The 23324-nt window shown below is 36.6% G+C and overlaps 1 protein-coding gene across 6 annotated transcripts in view; it reads left to right on the top strand.

Annotated features, from left to right (window-relative positions):
- The window catches only part of LOC589631 (MAP kinase-activating death domain protein), an 85920-nt gene that overhangs the window by 12132 nt on the left and 50464 nt on the right, over positions 1–23324 (top strand). For all 6 annotated transcript variants that reach the window (XR_004064692.1, XM_030989152.1, XM_030989154.1 and 3 more), the window contains exons 6-10: positions 13960–14040; positions 15230–15565; positions 20137–20277; positions 21367–21565; positions 22944–23101. Coding sequence is in view for 5 of the 6 variants with exons in the window: in XM_030989152.1 (XP_030845012.1) it covers positions 13960–14040; positions 15230–15565; positions 20137–20277; positions 21367–21565; positions 22944–23101 (915 nt within the window). In the remaining variant the exon portion in view is untranslated. The remainder of the gene's footprint in view (positions 1–13959; positions 14041–15229; positions 15566–20136; positions 20278–21366; positions 21566–22943; positions 23102–23324) is intronic.

Here is a 23324-nt window from a genome sequence, read left to right as displayed (position 1 = left end):
ATTGGATTGATATCGCTTTGTGTATTGAAGACCCTGAGGAAGATATATTATCAATCATGCAAGACTGCTTTCTATCTCAATGATATATCAAGCTATCTTGTACAGAGGTCTATGATTAGCTAAATGAAATTGAATGTTTAGGGTGTTCAGTCCTATGAGGTACCGGAGCAATGTGGAAATGGAACGGTAAAGGGATTTTCTTGGTTGACAAGTAGATTGATTTTGGAGGGAGATGGGGATTGAGAGAGAGGGAGAGAGAGAGAGGGGGGGGGGGCGGAGAGAGATAAAGAGAGAGATAGAGAGAGAAAGAGAGAGATAAAGAGAGAGGAAAAGAGAAATCAAGGGGGAAGGGGGTACATGTTCATGCAGATTAAGAAGAGACAGAGAGCCGAAATTGGCTAAATCTTCTGTAAATACATGTAAATTAAATACAAATCAAGAGCAACATGGAGAGGATCTTGGTAAGATATCAACCTATTATGTAGAGAGGGCCTTGATTAGCTATTAATGTAATTGAATGTGTACCATGTTTAGTCCTATGAGGTAAGGTAGAGAGAAAGAGAGAGAGAGAGAGAGAGAGAGAGAGAAAAAGAGAGAAAGAAAGAGAAGTCGAAGAGAGAGAGAGAGAGGGGGGGGGGGGGGTACTTGTACATGCACATGTAGAAGTGTGCCATAAAACATGTTACCGGTAATCAAGAAATGAGAGAGATATTAATAGGAGATCAGGGCTGCCCTCTATCGTGATATAGGATATCGACCTTATCATGTACAGTGGTCTGTGATTAGCTAAATGAAATGAGAGAGAGAAAGACAGAGAGAAAGAAAGAGAGGGAGGGGGAGGAGGGGGGGGGGGGAGAGAGAGAGAAAGAGGGGTGGGGAGAGAGGGGGAGGTTGACGAGAAGAAAGGGAGACATTCATTGTATCACAGACATCTGAAAATGGTTTACTGAAAATTTGTACCTAACAAAAGAGTCGGACACATACGTGAACATGGACCTAGGGTAGCTGTTATTTTCTTCACGCTCTAAATTCTTGATTATTTTTTTGGGGGGATGTTTCAAAACTTCAACAACTTAGGTATTCTATTTACCGGTACTTCAATTTTGCAGGTCCTATTGTTTTTGAAAAGATTAATCGTAGTGCATTTATGCATTTACATATCCATAAATGTTTCTTCACCGTTATGCATAAAACGGGTGTACATGTACATTTACTTAATGTTTGTGGCTAATACTGAGATGCATGCAGCTTCCTCAAAACATTGGTAAATGCGTGTATGCTACCCAGTCTGTGTGTTATCTGTGCATGCATTTTTGCTGAATCTAGTGAGCTGCATTTTATGACGACATGTCGTCTAGTAAGAGCCTCGAGGACATGAATCCATTTTAATTAACTCAATTCTTTTATGAGGGGGAAATTACTTATACACTAGCAAGGTCCTTTGTATATTCATGGTCCTTATTACTCCTTAATAGGGATATATATTTAAAACCTTTATGGCCACCATCTGTCTTCCTCCATGCTTTTTAATGACTTACATAACAGTTCCTCATAAGGCCTGTTTTCATCAGCTCTAGATTGCCAAATAACCCTCTATTTTAACTATCCCGATTGTAAATTATCCAGATAATTTGCGTCTTCATCAGCCTGCAGTTGCAATTAGCGGGATATTTGGTTGAGATAATCATCCCAAGATATCTTGGGCTAGTTTGCAAAATATCCCGCTATTTGTCCGGTGCGTTCTCACTAGCCCGAAGACTCACACTATGCGCAAACGCTGAGCAAAATATCTTGAGCTTAATTTCTCGAGCTAGAGTTTCAAGTTTCGTGTTTCGAGTTCAAGTCTCGAGCTGATGAATACGCGATTTGTAACTTCGGGATTATTTCCCAAATCAGAAATAGTGAACTCTTTGGCAATCTTGAGCTGATGAAAACATACCTATCGATGCATCACAAATGGGAAGATGATCCCATGTGTAGCACACTTGATTGAGCCTCATATTTTATTACTTAAACAGTCAAGGACCTGGGTGTTTTTAAAGGGCATTGCATGGATTTCACTCTTTAGTTCAGTTCAGTCTTTATATCACTCTCTTTTTACAAGCAAAATGCTTGTGAAAATCTAAACAAAAAACATAGGATCGAAACTTTCCTAAAAATTTGTGGCAAAATATTTATTATTAGCAACATTACAGTCATTTACCTTTTCAAATCTGATTTCAGCAACTGCCAGTGTTTTTTTCACCCCATTTGTTGTTTCCAAAATTAGGGTTTAAATTTTTACTCATAGGGAGAAACCACAGTCTTTTTTTTGTTGAAATGTGGCACATGTTTTCATAAACTCTTTTGCTGCTACTGATAAATTTTGAGATAAGTATTTTTGAGGGATTGCAAGTCCCTGATAGGGGCTTTAAAGGGGGAATTAAAATGTCATCAAAGTGGCTCAGGCATAAACATAATTACAAAGCATCAGCATAAAAATAAATTCTAGGGCAATGCCAAAAGCCTAATTCATGGCCTATTTTTTTTAAAAGTTTGATCCAAACAAGATACAAAATCCAAACATTTAGGCAATGCAGTATGGCTGTTAAATTGATACCCATATAAGTATAAATTAATCAGCTTCTTTCTTTTAAAAATTGGCAACCTTAAGAAATAACCTTTCTACAAAAATATGAGCTACTCCCAAAATATGAATATAATCTACACAAACTTAATCAAAGATGTGGATGAATTAAACCTCACCAGGATATTGTCCAGAGTGTTTAGACTGAAGTAATAGGATACAGTGTACATGTAAGTAATGTTGTAATTTTTCTCTTTGTAAGAACTTCATTGTTTTCTATACACAAGCACAGGTATGCTTCTGTTTTACTCTTCATCCTTTGATGTTCTTGCTATATTTTATATAATGTACATGTGATATTGTATGCACATTGAACTGTCAACAGACATACATGTATATGAAATACTCCATTTGATTTTGAGACATACATGTAAACAAATTAATAATTCAATTCTCTTTAAAAATAAAAATCTCCTAAAGTTTTTGTTATTATGAAATCATTCTAGATTTTAGTCCCAAGTAGGCCTAAACTAAATACATGTACATGTACCTTGCTTTATACTTCTATAACAGAAAATTTAAAAGTAAATCTAAAAGTATTATTATTAGAATTGGCATTGGACTGTCAACAGACATGAAATGCGCTATAAAAATAAAAATTTCCTAAAGTTTTTGTTATTATGAAATCATTCTAGATTTTAGTGCCAAGTAAATTAAAAACCTTGTTTTATACTTCTACAACAACAAAAATCTAGAAATATGATTATTAAATTTCAATTGTAGAGTGACATCAGGATATTGTCCAGAATGTTTAGTCCCAAGTACATGTATATCAAATACTCTATTTGATTTTTAGAAATAAAATAAAAAATCATTCAAAACTTTTAAAAATAAATCTCCCAATGTTTTTTGTATTATTATGAAATCATTCTAGAGTTTAATCCCAAGTTAAAAAACATTAGTTTTACTTCTTCAACATATAATATAAGGTTTTTATTATTACAATTTTAATTTTAGAGTGAGGTTGAAATGAAAATTCTGTGACATTTTGATTTTCAGAAATAAAAAAAATATCATTCGAAGTTTTTTAAAATAAATCTCCCAATGATTTTGGTATTATAATGAAATCATTCCAGAGTTAAATCCCAAGATCAGTAAATACCTCACTTTATTCTTCGAAAACAGAACATCTCAAAGTATTATTATTATTATTATTATTAGAATTCTAATTGTAGAGTGAGGCTCAAATTAGAATGCTGTGACATTTTGCCTCATTATCTCCAGACAGCTGGATCTAAGGTAGATAGCGAATGATGCATTTGATAGGAGCTAGTGTGTGGGGGATTATGTGTGTGTGAGGTATTGCGTGGGTGAGGGATGGTGTGTGTGTGTGAGTGAGGGATTGTGTGTGTGTGTGTGAGTTAGGGATTGTGTGTTATGATAGTGTGTGGGTCATGTGTGGCGCCTGTGTGTGGTATAATGGATGTCATATCAAGCAGGTGGTTTTTCTGTAGGAGCATAGTAAGCAGTGTGTATGTGTATGAGGGATTGTGTGTGTGTGTGTGATACCATATTGCTCTGTTGTGTGGCTGTGTGCATTGGTTTTCACTACCAAGACCATACTGTAAGTACACAATGCACAAAATGCAAATGACTCTGGCTTAGGCTGCAGTGGGCCCATAATAAATGCGCATGAGCATGTGTGAATAAGAAATGCGTCAACCAACGTAATTTTCCTCCGGTAGAGAAAGAATGACGTCAGGGCGACGGCCTCATTTTTGTCCCCCTCGTAGCAGTGTCGAGATGTCAGGAAAAACGAGTGCTCGCAGGAAAGCGAATGACGTAGGCATTGGCGAGACTCGACTCAAAATTTCCGCTGCACGAATTGCCCTTTCATGTAAGCTTGAAAGGGGCACATTCTTTAATACAAAAAGCTTACAAATATACCTGACATTTCCATCATATTTCAGATAAAAATAGCTTTGTGACATTTTTAGTCCTGGAAAAATGTAGGAGAAATGACACTTTATGTTGCACTGGGATTTCAATGGTCGTGAATTGATGGTGTGGGCAAGGAAATTCAACACAGTGTAGTTGCGTCACAATATAAAGCATGACGTTTTTTTCAAATTTTTTGTGATATTCTCCAACTATAAAATAGACATTAAATCTGTACAGTAAGCCATTGAATACATGTACAATGTACATTACATGATAATTGTTTGTAGGGAGATAGTAAAATGACATTGTTCAATGCAGTATTTTTGCACAGTATATTGTTCATAAATGTTATTATGTTGAAATACACTAGTCTTATGTATCTATTGATATGAAATTGAATAGATAGGCCTACATTCAAGGGTAAGTCCACCCTGATATTAAAGGGAAAGTCCACCCCCAAAACAAGTTTGTTTCGATAGAGGCAGAATAATAAGAAAATCAGGTGAGTGAAAGTTTGAGCAAATTCTGAATGAAAATAAGAAAGTTATGAATTATTGAAGTTGTGATCAATCGAATACAAATTGGCAACTCTGTGACTTATTATACGAGCTCTCCTTCATTTGCTTTGTGCATAATATTCCATAAAATCATGTTTTCTTCGTTATTGATGACGGAATATATATTTGTTCCTTGCAGGGGGAGTATAGAAACATATTTGCAATTATTATATTTAGGGTGCATGTATGGTTGAAATTTTTCTTGAGGGAAAATGAAAATTGGAAGTTGAGCTCGCATGATACGTCATAGAGTTGCCAATTTGTGTTTGATTGATCACAACTTCAAAAATCCTAACTTCCTTATTTTTAATCGGAATTTGCTCAAACTTTCACTGACTTGTTTCTCTCATTTTTCTACTCCTATTAAAACTAACTTAATTTCAGGGTGGACTTCCCCTTTAAGTTGGTTTTAATAAAAGAAAAAAGGAGAGAAACGCATTAGTGGAAGTTTGAGTATTAAATATCAGATTAAAAATAGGAAAGTTATGAATTTTTGAAGTTGTCATCAGTGAAACACTAATTGGCAATACTTTCAAGCTCCTACATGTATATAATTTGCTCTGTACAGAAATTTTCATGAACTTTTTATTTTCTTGTCTATTGATAATAATTGAATAGATTTCTTACAGGGTGTATAAAAACATAAATTGCAAAATGATATTTAGGGTGCATGTATGATTACAAATTTTCTTGAGGGAAAATATATATTTTTGAAGTTTTTTAGTACGGGGCGAATGGGAAGGGACCTCGCAAGCAGCGTCACAGAGTTGCCAATTTGTGTTTGATTGTTTGCTGCCACCTTCAACAATTCATAACTTTCTTATTTTTAATCGAATATTGCTCAAACTTCCACTGACCTGTTCCTCTCATATTTCTGCTTCTATTAAAACCAATTTAATACCAGGGTGGATTCCCTTTAACCCATTCACTCTCTCCTTCTAGTGCTGTTGAGAAAAATTCAAGCTTGCATTGCATAGTGATATTACAGGGGGCTAGCTTTATCATAGACTATGTAAACATAACACTTTAATAGAGCTGACATGATCACATACCATACAGTATGCCCTGCGGCTTAATACATGATTAATATATACAGTCGTCTGACATTTACAAGGTAAATAATCCACTTAACATTCTTCTGAATAGTAGTACTTTTCAAGTACTTACGAGGACATGAACTGTGAACCCAAACAGAATGCTGTTTATTTCTATATCAGGGATGGAATTAGGCATGGCTTTAATACACACACACAGCTGAAGCTAACGATTAGTCTGCATGCACAGACTCCGATTCGACACTTTACCACGATTCCTACATTCCTGGAACAGAGCCTAGCTCTATCAGTCTCTGACTGTGTCCAGAGCAGCTTTAGCACAGAGCCTACGGCAGTATACTGTCAGCTTAGTCTCAAAGTGCAGACACTGTTTTGCACAACGAAGGACAATTGGGTTTGTGCCTGCAAACTATTTCTAGACTAGAGGTATAGTATTGATTGAGGGCAGTTGTCCGTATTGATTCTATTCATGGCATGAATTAAGTGTCAGAATAGACAGGTTTGTGCACTATTACTGTACCAAATGCAATAAAGCCCATATTGGTATTCTTTAGAAATATGTAGACATGTACATGTATGTGTGCATACATTTGTAGGTATATATGTAGATGTAGAAGGCTGTTAGTAACTACATGTAGGCACAAAGGTAGAACTCTGTAGTTCGGTTCGGATGCAGAACATACCGTTTCTCAGGCATCAAAATATATACATGTATACCAGTACCCACAGTCACATTCAAATGCTTACAACAACATGTACATGTACATGTATGCAGGCATACATTGTTTGTCTTTAAAAAAGAGAAACAAATTGATGAAAGCCATTGTTTTAAAAAATGAAAGCCCTGCACAAAAGTATACCCTTTGAATAATAAATGATTTACTGATCCCAATGAAATAAAATCAAGAATTAGAACTGAATAAAAGCACTGGTTTTTGCTTGGGAAGGAAGAGAAGGCTGGGAATTCAATCTTGCAGTCAAGTTTTATGAATAATCAAATTTGTGTGCTAAATTGTCTAGTCTGATCCTCTTATTAAACTCAAGTGTTCATGCACAGCTCCATCCGGCTCAATTACATGCATCGCATTATTCATAAGACAATATCCCCCGCAGTTCATGTACAGTATGATTTACATGCTCATGTTTTCAGTAGAAGGTGCTTTAGGCCTACATAATTGATCCTGAAATTGCTTGGGAATACACACCCACGCAATTGGAAAATGATGGACAATTTGCTTGTAAACACCCACGCAAACGTGGCATTTAAATACCAAAATTATCATCTTTAGTGTAGGTAGATGTAGATGTGTTCTATAATATTCTCATGTATTATCAGTTTGTACAAACTGGAAGAAAGCTCTGAATCTGTTTGACAATTAATGCATCCATGTATTTTGAAGTTTTGATTGCCAACGCTATTTGGAAATGATGGATATTTGCCTGTGAACGACCATGCAAAGGGGGGTGTTTAAATACCAAAATTAAAATCTTTAGTGTAGGTACATGTAGATGTGTTCTATAATATTCTCATGTATTATCAGTTTGTACAAACTGGAAGAAAGCTCTGAATTTGTATTTGCAGTGAGATTGACAATGCATCCATGTATTTGTAAGTTTTGATTGCTTGCGAGCATCTAGTTAATTATATACAGTAAAACATGCATGAAGAGATCCCTAATGCAGAGCTCGGCGGCATGGAAATTGATTATTTTCATTAATGCTATGGCTGTGTCCATAGATGTATAAATCATGGCCATTGTAAGCTACTTTTAATTGGCTACAGTGTAATCATTCACCCTTGGGATTGCGTGGAAAAAGCACTTATAGTTAACAACTAAATTATTCATACCCCATGTAAATTTGATGTTTTTTGTTTTTGTTTGTATCTCAAGAATGGAAGGTGGACTGGTTAAATAAATGAAAGCTTTAATCAATTTTTCACATACTTCAGAAATTACAAACTTGGTTAAAAAATAGGGTATGAATAATTTAGTTGTAAACTGTACATTGCAATAGCTGTACTGCATCACAATTGATGTCTAGCTATTATGGAGACCGGAATTTGTTTAACACTATACATTGTATGTACATAACTACATACATGTGTATACATACATTTTTGATTACATGTTAGGTTCCAATGAATTTAAGATTATTCTACTGCCTTACTATTCTATTGGCTCCCTCCACAATAATATAGTGTGGCCTGTGTCTTTTATTTTATTATCCTGATCAATTTGTTTCCTTTTCTTACATCGTCAATGTATTTTTTGTTGAAAACTTCTCTTTTGTATTTTCATTATATTTTGATTTGTCACTGTCCGAGTTGTTCGCCTTATGCGCTTTGTATTCATTTGTACACTTTTGTACTTTAGTTCTTGTGGAAAAAAAAAGAACCTGTAATACATATTATTAATAATAATAGTTTTAAATGACTTTATTCCATGTGAATCAAAACCCTTGACTTTTGAGTATAATCTTGGGCAACCACCTGCATAGAAATACAACATGTCTGCCTTTAAAGACAACATTGTCTGTTTCCTTTTAATACAGTTTGCCATTCAAACTTATACTAAAGAAATCTGTACGGAAAGGCCGCCTGCCTGTAGAGACCACCCTTCAGTGGTCTTTATATACAGGTTACACTGTATAATATGTACACACAGTCTGACAAAAGCTCATCGCGATACAGTGCCTTGTTGATTCTATTCGTCGCCCCAACTTAGAGTCAATATATTATCATGATCAGTGTGTACATCCAGGTACATGTGTAGTATAATTTAATTATTCATTGGAGCGCGCTTCTCGTGATGCTCATTAATGCCGCATTCTTTGAATTAATACGTCCTGAATTAACCCTTTCATGTCCAACATCCCACATATTGTGGTTTGGCTTGATACTAACTTTTGATTCAGAGTCTTGAAGATTATTTCAGATACATGAGTAGCAAGGGCAAAACTTTCTTCACAAGTACAGGATCTTTTATTGTTTCATGACTATATTGCATTTGCTGCCAAGAATTTTGAAGGAGGAAAAGAAAAGCATTGAAATCCTTAAATTGGCAACACGTTAGGTTCAAAATCATTGTTTTGTCAATACAAATTAACAATTTTTAACTTTTCAAGTAAGTTCCTACCCATGTACATGTGTATAAGTTTTCAGAGAAATTACATTTTATTACAAAAAATATAGCAGTAAAACTGTTGCCAATTTGGAGAGCAACATGCAATTAATTTAGCCGTTAATAAATCAATCCTGTTCTGTTATACTCAGATCCCCTTATAACTTTGTTTGTTGTTTCATACTTGCTCAGATGTGAACAAGGGTTCTGCGCTTAAAGGCAAAGCCCAGTTTTGGAAACGCCCCCCCCCCCCCCCAAAAAAAAAAAAATGAAATGGAAGCTCTTATTTACCAATCATGTGAAAGAATATGTTTTGACTAATACATGATGGTAAAAGTTTTGCCGGAAAAACCGCCTACTAATTGATATAGTTGGTAAATTGGTTTATCTATTGGGACCAAATAAATAACATGCACATGTCGCGCATGTGTGCGTAGTCCCATATACATCTTTCTGTGTACAGTGCTTGTAACTTTACGAAGACTGGGCCAAATTTCTTATCATTTTGATGATTCCAGAACCTTGCAGTACACACTAATACTTACATGTATATGCTGGATGATCAAACTTTTCTGATCGTTTCCTCATCGTTTTTTTTTACAATGCAATCCCATGACCAGAACTGTTCTTTATCTTTAATACATTAAATTAGTTGTAGCTTGCTTCAACCTCTGTAAATATGTTATGTAAAAATACGCCAAGCTTGACTTGTACACGTACATGTATACACACTGTATTCAAAGAATTAGTCACCACATGTTTACAGTTAAAATGACATACTGGTACTTGATAAGATCTTAAGTCAACATTGTTCATAATCTGTCAATATGTTGATTATACTGTATACCGTATGTCTAGAACTGTTTATCTCATATCTGACTCATTAGATTGGAATGAGCACCTTGTACGTTAAAATTCATAATAGTATGTGAAGTTTGTCATGGACTGTCCTAATTTCTGAAGTGGCTTGATTTGGGAAATGCAAGTATATGCCTCAGTGAATCCTGTATAAGAGATTGGTCAGGGGATACAAGCAAAGTTAATTCACACATGCAACTTTTTGCGGTATCTGAACAAGCTTGTACCTGTTTATCCAACATGCAGGTTCCTCTAATACCCTTATAACTGTCGGGTATATGTATATTTTAGAGGGGACCTACATTAATTCTGTAGTGCATTTAGTCTACACATATATATGTATTAAGGTCTATACATGTACATGTTGCAGTCTGCACTGCTGTGCAGTATACATGTATATAAAAGTACATACAATTAGAGATTTAAAAAGGATTATGAAAAAAAGTTCAGAAAATGAATGAATGAGTGATTTTATAGTACCACCGACCCATAATTGGTAATTTTTGGCCAAAATTCTTTTGAGAACCACTGATCTGCTTCATGACCTTTCATTAATTAGTCTGCATGCACAGACTCTAATTTGACACTTAAACCACAATTCCTAAAGCCTTGAGCAGACCCTAGCTCCGTCAACCTGTGGCTGTGTTCTGAGCAGTTTAAGTACAGAGCCCTATGCAGTATGCTGTCAGCCTAGTCTCTAAGTGCAGACACTGTTACGCCAGGCAACTGTGACGAGGGTTTGTGGTGTAGACTAGTCTTTCATTCCAGAAGATTAAAGAGAAAATGAAATCATTCATAGATAACAAAGAAACAAATCTTACAGTGACACACCTTGTGGTTTAGGCAGAATAGAATGAAAGAATGAATTTTTTATACATCCTTTTCTAACAACAAATCAAATGGGATTACTGAAGCGGAATGGGTAAAAAAAGGATAAGGTGGGAGAGGTATTTACTATGAATACTATTTTATTTTCTCTTTATCCTCCAATGAAAGATTAGTCTGCAGATAAAAACACATGTGTTTATACCCTGACTTGCAGTACAACGCTGTAAATTTTGATTGGGATGTAGAAATTTGTAGATATTTCATGTGCATACATGTACATGTATACATGTATATATTACTATATATAAATATGAATGATCCGGCCACAATTAAGTTGTATACCTATTTGCAAACCTGGGGGGTGTTTCACAAAGATCCTAAGTTGAACGTATCTCTAAGTTGGACGTAACAATTATGGAAAGCCATTAGTATCCTTGAAAATATTTTTTAAAAGTTATTTTAAAAGGCATAAAATGTTGATTCAAATCATTCATATTTTCTATTATCATGGGAGATTACATGCTCTTGATGTGTATTTTATGAAAAGTATAAAATAACTTAATTTTGCTTTTGAATATATTTTATTTTAAGGCTACAAATGGCTCTCCATAATATTTAAGTCCAACTTAGAATTAAGTTCGACTTTGAATCTTTGTGAAACACCCCCCTGGACCCATGGTTCCAACCCTTACCCCTACCCTTTGACAAACATTCGAAAGCCCTGCTGTGCATAATGTATAAACATAAATCATACAGATGTGATACACTAACATGTACATGTACATGTACATGTGTATGTCACTGGAGCAAATGTTTATATGACCATTCAATTTTTTTACATAAACATGTATCAATAGGTGGATTCAGAAATTGAATTAAAAGCAGACACAAATCTAAGCACTGTGTCCTTGTCCAAGGCAATTATATTTTTATAGGTAAATATTTTATGTAAATATGGTCATAATAATGCCGGTCTTTTTTCTCGCATGAATAACTGCAAGAGAAACGTCTAATGCACACATGTACAAAGGTGTTGGGCATAAAAACACCAGGGGGGTGTTTCACAAAAACTAAGATCGACTTTAAGTTGGACTTAATGGTGGCAGGCCATTCATGCCACTAGTTCCTCTAACCATTCTTGGCATTGGTTTCTCAAGGAGCGTACAAATCGTGGTCACAAATCTACAGAATTTAGTTTTTTTTGATAGTTCATTATTGAAGGAAAATATGTTATTTAAAGATTATAATTGAGGGACCAAAAGTGTGAGCAACCAGTGGCATGAATGGCCTGCCATAGTTTAGTCAATCCTAAAGTCGATCTTAGTCTTTGTAAAACACCCCCCCCCCCAGGACTGATAAAATGCTGGCTTTTGTGTTCTAGGTCCATGTTTCTCCCCTGGTTCAAAATTTCTCCCAATTCAGTGAAACTTGCCTTACCGACCATCAGTATAGAAAGACTACATACAGTCTTTAAAGACCACATTTATATGTTTCCTTTGATGTTGGAGCTGTGTTTCTCTGTAAGAGCTGTACACTTGTACATAACAAAAAAGACCACCTGCCTCTAAATCCTGCTTTTCTTGTCTCCATGATCAGTCTACCCTCAATTTAAAAATCTAATACCCCTTTCAAACCGAATTCAGAAGTTTTCCCCTGGGGGAAATTTGTAAAGTTCCCTAGGGAAAATATGCAATACATTAGCAATTTGTTTTACTTGTGTTGACGCTCTTTTCGTCATACACCTGTAATTCACATTTTCCTCTTTTAATATGTGTATGTGTACGTGTGTGTTTGTGTGTGTGTGTGACAAATTTCCTTAAAGTTTAGATCTTGTTTTCTTTTTTACTGGCTAAAGTTTAGGCCCATTTTCAAGATACTTGTAAGATTCTTTCATGTGCAGTACACACTACAGTACTGTTTGCACACTTCATAGGAAGCAAATTTAAGACCCCCATCTGTTTCTTAATTGATTTCTAAATCTATATAATGTTTAATGAGTAGTGACTGAACAAAAAATCAATTGCATGTTACATTAGCCGTTCAGTGACGTAGAAATATTGATGACAAATGGTATACCTGCATAATTAAATCTACAGTTTGTATTTTTGTCTGGCATCAATAAATATTTTAATTTTTGGGGTGCATGAAGTGCAAGCTTTCCTAACGTTTTATTTGCCAGAACATTAGAAATATATCAGTAGAGCTGTTGTGGTCTAGTGGATAAGTCACCAGACTTCAGATCACATTGTCCTTTGGCAAGACGTTAATCCACATTTGCCATCTCCACCCAGGTGTTAAACGGGTACCCGATAGGATGCGAAAGTTTATGTGGTTGGATGAGCAAGTGTGCGCTTGTAAAATGGCGAGAGGCCAGAATTCTCCCCAGGGAGTGGAGAAAATGCATACAATGTGTGCAGGTAAACCTGAATCTGATGACCAAGGTAATAATATACATGTAATAAATGTATCTGTAAAGCGCTAAGAAACATCGTTGTATCCATGTATTGGGTGCTACATTGTATATAAAAGTGGAATATTATTATTAGATATTTGAAGCAAATGAACCTGGACATTATGGCCCGAATTCACAAAGGAGGTTTGTCGACAAACCTCCTTTTGTTCTTTACAAACCAGGTTTGTAAAAAACGTGTAAAAACACGTCATATGACGTACGAAAACCAAGGTTTGTCGACAAACCTCCTTTGTGAATTCGGGCCTATATGTAGGCCTAGAGTTTCTTGTAAGGGAGTGAGAGAGAGAGAGAGAGAGAGAGAGAGGGGGAGGGGGGGGGGGAGGGAGGGGGGGGGGGGAGGGAGGGGGGGGGGGGGGGAGAAGGAGGGAGGAAGGGAGAGGGAGATGGGGGAATGAAAACGTCTCCATTTTTCCTGATTATGTCTGTGTAATGTGTATATTCATGGGGCAAGCGTGTGTACTCCCTCAAAATGGCCAGAATCTGGCCTTGTCATCAGTACGCAATGATTTGAATATGTTTTCTTAATTTTCTCCTTTTCTTTCTTTCTTTCTTTCTTCAGATCACCGTGGCAGGGAAGGCTGGTCACATCCCTGCTTTCCCAGAGCCAGAGGGCAGTGACCTTAAGAGACACCTCAGACAGGTATGTATTCTTAGTCTTAATACATCTTCTTTTTTTTCCTGCAACAAATTGTTTTAAATCACAAATATCTATTGTCATAATTTGTTTTATAATTATTTTTTGTAAAAACATTTTTTTTTAAATGTAATTTGTTTTGATTTTTTGTTGTTTTTTGTCTCATTAATTTGGCAACAGATACATTTTTCTGTCTTCCTCATATTCTTATCCATCCGAAAACACCCGTGGACAACTACATGTAGACATGTATCATGTATGGGGTGATTATTAAAATATGGGGTAGTTAGCTAGGGGTAATTTCCATTGGGTTTGGGAGGGATTGTTGGTTATCGGGGGAGATGGGAGGGTGGGGGGGGGGTGGATTCCAGGGGAGTTGTTTAGGATGGGTAGGTGGGGGATGTTGATTTATACCAATTATTATTACCCCAGGCTAGTTTCAAAGACACAGTTGTTGGGTATGATTGGTGACTGTTGTAGAGTGTTCCTTTCATCTTCGGGAGTACCCCATGAGGTTACGAACATCTGGTTCAATGTTCATTGTGCTTTCAAAACATGGTTCAAATTGATAGGGTTGATTGCGATGAATAGGATCCAAAATTCATAACATATTTTCACCCAAATGAATTTTTTTGTTGCTTTCATAGATGACCTGAAGTAAAGCAGATAAATTTGAAGGCTTCATGTCTAATAAAAGAAGATGTTTATTGGTTGATCGTGACTAGGTCTGGAGGTAAACCTTCCAAAGTAAACCCATATAACTTCAGAGTTTCCTTATTTTCTAAATACGATTTTCCTCCTCAAAGTGGTAACAATTAATGATATTTTCCACTCCTTCTTAGTTTGAAAAGAATCAAATGTATTGATTGAACAAATGCAAAAAGAAATTGTGAAATTTAACAAAAAAATTGCCAATATGTACACAAAATAAGTGATTGCATATTTTACTCTGCGATGCCAATTTAGAAGAAGCAGAAGAGGAAGAAGAAGGATAAGAAGAAAAACAAAATAAGATAAAGAAGGAGGGGAAGAAGGAAGAGGGGAAGAAGGAAGAGGAAAAGAAGGAGAAGAAGAAGAAGGAGAAAAAGGAGAGAGAGAGAGAGAGAGGAAAAAAACAAACAACAATAGCATTTTGTTTTGTTTTATGTGTAGCCCTATGTATTAAAATCTACGATTACAATTTCTTCCTAATCAGGCTTTAGCTAGTATGAGCCTCAACCCACCTCCAATCAAGGACTTTGATAAGGCCAGCTCCCGAGAGTTTGAGGCCATCAGCAAGCACCAAACGGCGCTCACCGCCGAAAGCGACTTCAAGCAGTTCGTCTACGGGAACGACGTCGACGCCGTGGACGTGGCGACCAGGGTAGCGATGGCCAAGTTCCTCAACGCTCCCGATGTGCTGGGGAACCTGACGGAACATACCAGGACCCTGAGGCTGTATCCTAGACCAGTGGTTGCATTCCAGGTCCAGACCTTCCTCTCCTCTAGACCAAACAGATCCCCCTTCACTGATCACCTAGCAAGCACACAGGTAATCCGCTCCTTCCAATTTCAATTTGACCTCTTTCTCTATAATAGACTATCAGCGTGTCCACACACAAAACAATTTATCTCAAAACTAGATAACGAAACGTCGTATAAAGAATCATCGTATAAATTTCAGAGTGTCCACACACAAGAAACGTCGTATAAATAATCATTGTATAAATTCAAGGATGTCCACACACAGAAGAAAGTAATCTTGAAACTCTACAGCGAAATGTCGTATAGGTGCGCAGTTTGCTACTGCGGTCATGAAATGGAAGCGGAAATGAGAGGTCAGGTCTCCTTTCGCGCGAGGTCTTGTTAAGCCCCGCCCAGTTAGTTACACTAGTTACACTAGTTACGTCCACACATAACACTTCCGTGATTAGGCGTGATTTGGCGTGATTCTTTATGGAGTTCTAGTTCGAAACGATGCCCAAACCCACGTTTCGTTAGACTACGTTTCGTTATACGACGTATCGTTAGTAAGCGTCCACACACAATTTCATCATATAACTATCGCGAAACGGTATAGCTAATCACGCCTAATCACAAAAAATGTTGTGTGTGGACAGGGGGTATATCATTTCAATATTGACAACCATCCACCACAAGTAAAAAAACAAACGTAATGCTTAATATGGATACAACAACAGTTTAAAGACCGTCAACACTAGTGGGCCAGGGGGATTAGACCACACAGCGAGGTCACTGACAGGTGGCTATCTCAACTCAGCTGGCTATCTCATTAACTCAGCTCTCAACTAACATAAGAAAAAGAGGATCATGGGGGACCAACAGGCACCGATTGGGGAACTTTTCTATATAGAGGGAGCAAGTAGCTACAAGTAAGCCAGTGGGGCTTTAAAGGTTCCCTTAAATGGATAGCAGTTTGCAGTTCCTCTTGATTAAGGTCAGTGATTTTTGCTCTTTCTGCCCGTGTACAATGTGTGATTCCTACAATCCTTGATCCAAAGATCGTCACTAAAAGGTGACAATAAATAGTTATGGGTTAAGAAACAAAATCAAAGAGCATCTTATGCTTTGATACGTGATGATTAAAGACACAAACAAATGTAATAAACCAGGGCTTGGTTAAAAGCAGCCAACTTATCTCAATATGAAATATAATTCAGACAAATTAAGGGTACAACTTTCACTAAATACACATTCACACACCCTATCCCAGACCCCTATCCCCATCACACTATGATGCAGTAGACCGCTTTGATTTATTTTAATCACCGTGTGGGCGTAAGATGCTTCACATGTTGTAACACACTGATAGCAAATACGGAAAAGACCTTTCATACTGTACAAAGTAGCTAATGTTTTTATCACCACTTGTCTATCACTTTCTGTTCTTCTCTACTGGGTGTGTCTGTGAGTGTTAGATAATGAACAAAGGGCTTGAAAGAAGATTAGAGGCTACAGAGACCTGGTTCTTCAGAAAGATTATGACTTTATCATGGACAGAAAAGATAGCAAATTAAGGATTGTTCAGAAAAGCAAGGACTAAACCATCACTCATTAACACAATAAGAAAGAGGCAAATGCAATATATTGGACTCATGTACAGAAGGATAATTTATGTTGGATAATGAACAAAGGGCTTGAAAGAAGATTAGAGGCTACAGAGACCTGGTTCTTCAGAAAGATTATGAATTTATCATGGACAGAAAAGATAGCAAAAGAAGAAGTGTTCAGAAAAGTAAGAGTTAAACCATCACTCATCAACACAAGAGAGAGGCAAATGCAATTCGTTGGTCACATTTACAGAAAGGGTATTTTAGAAACGACAATACTAACAGGGGAGATCGCTGGAAAGAGAAGCAGGGAAAGGCAAGGCCTCACCCATCTGCAATGCCTGAAGAAATTGGCAACCAAAAATGAAATCAGGATAACCAGCCTTTTAAAGGGATCGTGTAACTTCGTCTAAGATTCTGAAACAAAATCCTGGTTTTAGCTCATGCTGCAATGATAATTATAAACCTTTAGGTCAGTCAGGAACCTCATGACTTTTACAAGCCAATCGCCTGTCTGATTATCAATATATTTATGATTGGAAATCAAAATCAAATTTTGCGTTTTTCTAAGGGTTTTCATAACACTACAGTCTATTCGGAAAACTCAAAGATTGTTACTTTTTTGAGGCACTTCATGATCATTTTGAAGTGAAATCTTTTTTAGGGCTGCAATATTACACATGATAACACGTATGACCATGCATCCCAGATCTAACATTGCTAAACGATGCCTTTAAGAATAGAATATAATAGACAAAAATGCAGGGCCATGACGGCCGATGTCTGCAGACCTGGCACTTGATGATGATGGCTTTCACTAATACAGGAAATGCAATAGTTTCCCTGTGCCACTTGTGAATAAGCCATGTCCACCTTGCCCTTTACAATGAACTAATCCTCCCATTGAATCTCACTGACCTGGGCATGGGGACCTATGAATAGATCTATTATCTGCTATTAGCTGAAACGGATGGCTCAAGACCGAGGTACTTGATGTAGAATTCTGATTGGGTCACTGAACCTGTTATAAAACTGATAGATCACAATTGATGATGGCTATGAAAAGGGGCATGAGCCGTGAAAAGTCGGCTGAGTTGTAGAACAAAGGAACCAGTGACGTTTCCAATTTGGTGAATGTTACGCAGAGTTGCCTTGTCAGAAATCAAGGTCTAAAATATTGAAATCCTTACAGTGCTGTGATTCTTGCAAAAACTGCTTACCGTAACCCACAGCAGTTAAGTGTCACCTTTTAAAAACATTTTACTTTAAAGATAAAGACCAGTTATGGTCATGCAATTGCATTGTGAAAGAAATGTTGTGGAATCGATCAGAAAAGGTTAATCATCTAGCATATAAGTATTGCTGTGTACTGCAAGGTTCTGGAATCATCAAAATGATAAGAAATTTGGCCCAGTCTTCGTAAAGTTACAAGCACTGTACCAGAAAGATGTATATGGGACTACGCACACGTGCGCGACACGTGCGTTTATCTCTCACACACCAATAGATAAACTAATTTACCAAATATATCAATTAGTAGGCGGTTTCCCCGGCAAATTTTTTATCATCATGTATTAGTCAAAAGTCAAAACATATTCTTTCACATGATTGGTAATAAGAGCATCCATTTCATTTTTTTGAAATTGGGGCTTTTCCAATACTGGTCTTTACCTTTAATCTTTTGATGCAGAATGCACTTACGGTAATTACAAAATGGTACATGATCGGAAATTGCAAAATTCACTGGAAAATTTAAGTCCACTTCTGTTGTTACACATTGTGCCATTCATGAATAAGAGTGATTTAGTTGAAAATGATCTTTAGATAGATAGATAGATAAATGGTTTATTCAAATCAAATCAAACATGTAAACAATAAATGTTCATTAATTCCATGCTTCGTAGCTAAAAACTAAATTGCGCAATGGATTACAGAATTAATTATTACAAGGTAAAATTGCACTTACTAATAATAAACTACTATAGATAATAATGCAACTCTTGGCACCGGCGTCGAACCGCTGCGCCACCCCAGTCACCAGTGGGGCACGAAACAGTAAGATCATATACCCCCCTGATGAATAGCACGACGCAACGGATCAACACCCATGCATACAATATACAGCACAATTCACAGTGAAATAATGAATACAAAAGGACAGGTATGGCGGAGGAGAGAAAGAAAGGGGGAGGGAGTATAAGAAAATGATAACTTTTACATGATTAAAACATTACATACTTAACAAGAAATACATGCGTAATACTGTACATGGCAATTAACTGGTTTAGAACATTTCAACTCTGAAAATAGTAGTGTTGCGTGTGGAAAATGAAGTCCGAACTTATGATAACTATTTTTGTGTACAAATTTGCAATTTCTTGTTGATTTATTTAGTAACTTTCATTCGCATTGTTTCATTTGGTATACATTTTTAATTCTTTTAAGCCCCGAAAGAGTGGGAAATACAAGAATGCTGGTATTCATTATTTTAGTCGTTTAGAAAATTCTTAACTGCTTTGGGTTTATGATTAGAATGTCAATGTGTTAAGAATATGTATGGCTATGTGTTTCTTATGAAATGGAAATAGTTGGCTTCCTCATGATGTTTATTCCTATGGAAGATATTGGCACCCTAGCTACCAGCAAAACTAGGCAATATAAATCTTGAAATCTTGAACTTAAAAATTTAATTATGATAATTATTGAAAAAAACATGGTGGCACATGCTTGTGCAGGTCTGTGGACAAAGGGGAGCTTCACTCAGGCAGATCAGCTAAGGAATAGGGCTATAGTTATTTCATTTTCATGTTGTGTCTTGTGATGTACATGTACGTGTATTACATTCTGTCATACTTTCATAGAACAATTTAATATTATATTATAATCATTTAGTAATGAAATTGTAAATGTGTACAACAGCATTATTGTATATTTTAGACTAACGACACATATTTTGTACTTTTGTATGTCAATGTTCTGACAAATAAAACCTTTCAAGAAATAATGAAATAAAACGGCTAGATTCATATTGCTTTGTTTAATTTTATTGCAGGCTATTGAATACTTTGGGGAGTGCAGTCTAAACCCCTTGAATGTGACATTCCTGAGAATACAGACTGGAGTCTACGACCCTCATCTCATTGGAGACAAGTCTAAATGGTTCAGGGAGCAGCTCCAACCAATAGAATTCAAGGTCAGTGTATAGTATTCTACTATTACATGCTTAGGAGTGAGATAGTAAAATAAGATAGTAAAATGAGACTGTAAAATAAAATAGAAAGAATACAGACTGGAGTCTACGACCCTCATCTCATTGGAGACAAGTCTAAATGGTTCAGGGAGCAAATCCAACCAATAGAATTCAAGGTCATTGTATAGTACAACTATTACATGCTTAGGAGTGAGATAGTAAAATAAGATAGTAAAATGAAATAGACAGTATAGAAGCTGGAGTAACCCTTATTTCGTTTGGAGACGAAATGTAAAGCACATTGGAATGTCAACAGATTTGAAATGCGCTATAAAAGAACAAATTATTATTATTATTATTATAATAGTTCAGCCAATACAATGCAAGGTATTAAAGGTAATATTTATTATTATCTATATAAGGCTTCCAAGTAGTAAAATAAATCAATGCCTTTAATATCTTTAGCGCAGTACCCGAATGACTGATCAATATTGTTTTCGTATTGCTCAGTCATCCGGAGACTTCAACTATCGATATCGATATCGATATCACATATCACATGAAAACAAAGCCATATTTACCGAGGTAAGTCAAATTTTGTTATTTCGCTAGTCGTGCTGACAAAAAAAATACGGTTTCGCTAGTCAGCCCGATATAGATAATAATCATAATATTGTATGGCTTTGTTTTTGTGTGATATAAGAAAATATGGCTCTCGCACTAATCACACTAAAATCCATCCAATATGTAGAAGTGTTGTAGTCGAGTGGTTTAAGCACTTGACTTTAAAATTCAAAGGTTGTGGTTCGATCCCCGACACGGCACTAATATCCTTTGGCAAGGCATTGATCTACATTTGCCACACTCAACCCAGTTGATGTTAACATGTACCTGGCAGGAATTAATTTCTTGAAATGCTGGAGCGCTGTAATGGCAGCTAGGCTAAAGCCGGGGTAATAATAAATGAATAAAGGAATAGAATTTTTAGATAGACGGTGCTCTAGAAATGCCTATTATTATTATTATTATAAATACTATATAAGTTTTCAACTGTGAAAAACCATTTGTAATCGTCGCTATCTAAACCCACAGGTTCAGTTTGAGAACTGCACCCTGGGCGCGGCCCTCTCCAGCGCCTCCGAGGGTGGTTCCGACTCGTCTAACCCTACGGATGAGAGTGGGGAGGAGAGCGAGAGGGAGGATGGAGGAGGGAGCTCATCGTCTTCATACTCCTCCTTGGATGAGTTTGTGGTAGACATGATGAATAGCGATATCAAGGGGGACGTGCAGGGTAAGTCTGTTTATATCTTCGGATAATAAAAATGGCCACTTGAATGTGGCGATATGGCCTTTGCTCTGGTGCTAATCGCTTCATGATTTTTTCCCCATCAAAATTAATGGGTTAGGATGCAGTGCAGGTTAGTTTTAGGTTAGGTTTAGAGTTAGATGCATTTGGGTTTTAGGTTAGATTTAGGTTTGAGGTTAGCTTTAGGTTTAGGATTAGGGTTACGTTTAGGTGTGGTGTTAGGTGTAGTGTTTGGTCCAGGGATGAATAGTGATATCAAGGGGGACGTGCAGGGTGAATCCGTTTATATCTTTGGACGCTAAAAATGGCCGTTTGCATGTGCTCTGGTGCAAATTGCTCCATGATTTTTTCCCCATCAAAATTAATGGATTAGGATGCAGTGCAGGTTTGTTTTCGGTTAGGTTTAGAGTTAGGTGCATTTGGATTTTAGGTTAGCTTTAGGTTTAAGGTTAGCTTTAGGTTTAGGATTAGGGTTACGGTTAGGTGTGGTGTTAGTGTTAAGTGTAGTGTTGGATCCAGGGTTGAAGTGGGAAATTCAGTCATTGAAGAAAGTTGGTTATAGATTAGTTGTCGCAGGAGAATGTGCTAGACAAATTATCTATGCAAACGTTGTGCTGATTTCAAAACTGGTTTCAGGTTAGGTTAGGTTAGGTTTAGAGTTAGGTGCATTTGGGTTTTAGATTAGCTTTAGGTTTAGGTTTTAGGCTAGTTTTAGGTTTAGGTTTAGGGTAAGGTGTAGTGTTAGTGTTACATGTAGGTGTAGTGTTGGATCAAGGGTTGAAGTGGGAAATTCAGTCATTGAAGGAAGTTGATCATGGATTAGTTGTCGCAGGAGAATGTGCTAAACAAATTATCTGGTGCCAAACGCTGTGCTGATTTCCAAACCGATTTCAGGTTAGGTTTAGAGTTAGGTGCATTTGGGTTTTAGGTTAGCTTTAGGTTTCAGGGTAGCTTTACGTTTAGGTCTAGGGTAAGGCGTCATGTAAGTGTTAGGGGTACTGTTTGGTCTAAGGTTGAAGATGGAAATTTGGTCATTGAAGGAAGTTGATCATGGAGCAATTGACACATAAAAATACATGATACTAACTTTTATCTAGATGTCAAACGCTGAGCCGATTTCCCGTACTACTGTTACAGAATCTGTCATCTTAGGAACATATCACAGTGGACTTACACTGGGTACATGGTTATCCCTATTTCCCAAGTGCTGAAATATCCTCAATTCCACATGATTGTTATTTTTATTATAATTATTCAAATGTAGAATATCTTAGCTGTGTTTTTGTTGTTGCCATGATCCATGTATGTCATTGCCTAGATCCTATATATCATCATGGATAATAATTATTTCTATCATGCCTAGATCCTGACAAACCAGACCAGTTCAGTGAGATAGATGAACACTCCATCTACCAGCCACCAGACACGCTACAGCTCCCCCCAGACATGGTTCAGAGTGATAACAACCAGTTTGCAGATAGCGATTCATCCAGTAGCCAGGACAACCCAACGTCACCTGATGTGAGTATGAGCACACCCATAGATAAATAGATGGCTTTGTTCATATAAAGCCTTTCACACACCACGCTTTACATACTCTATATGAACTTTTCAACATGATGTGAGTTTAAACACACCAAGGACAATTAGATGGCTTTGTTCACATAAAGCCTTTCACATACTACACTTTATATACTTTATATGAACTTTTAAACATATAAAATTGTAATAATCGCGGATGTGT

The sequence above is a fragment of the Strongylocentrotus purpuratus genome, unplaced genomic scaffold (genome assembly GCF_000002235.5).
Source record: "Strongylocentrotus purpuratus isolate Spur 01 unplaced genomic scaffold, Spur_5.0 spur5_scaffold_18, whole genome shotgun sequence".
NCBI classification, from domain to species: domain Eukaryota; kingdom Metazoa; phylum Echinodermata; class Echinoidea; order Camarodonta; family Strongylocentrotidae; genus Strongylocentrotus; species Strongylocentrotus purpuratus.
This window is presented reverse-complemented; position numbering and strand designations above follow the sequence as displayed.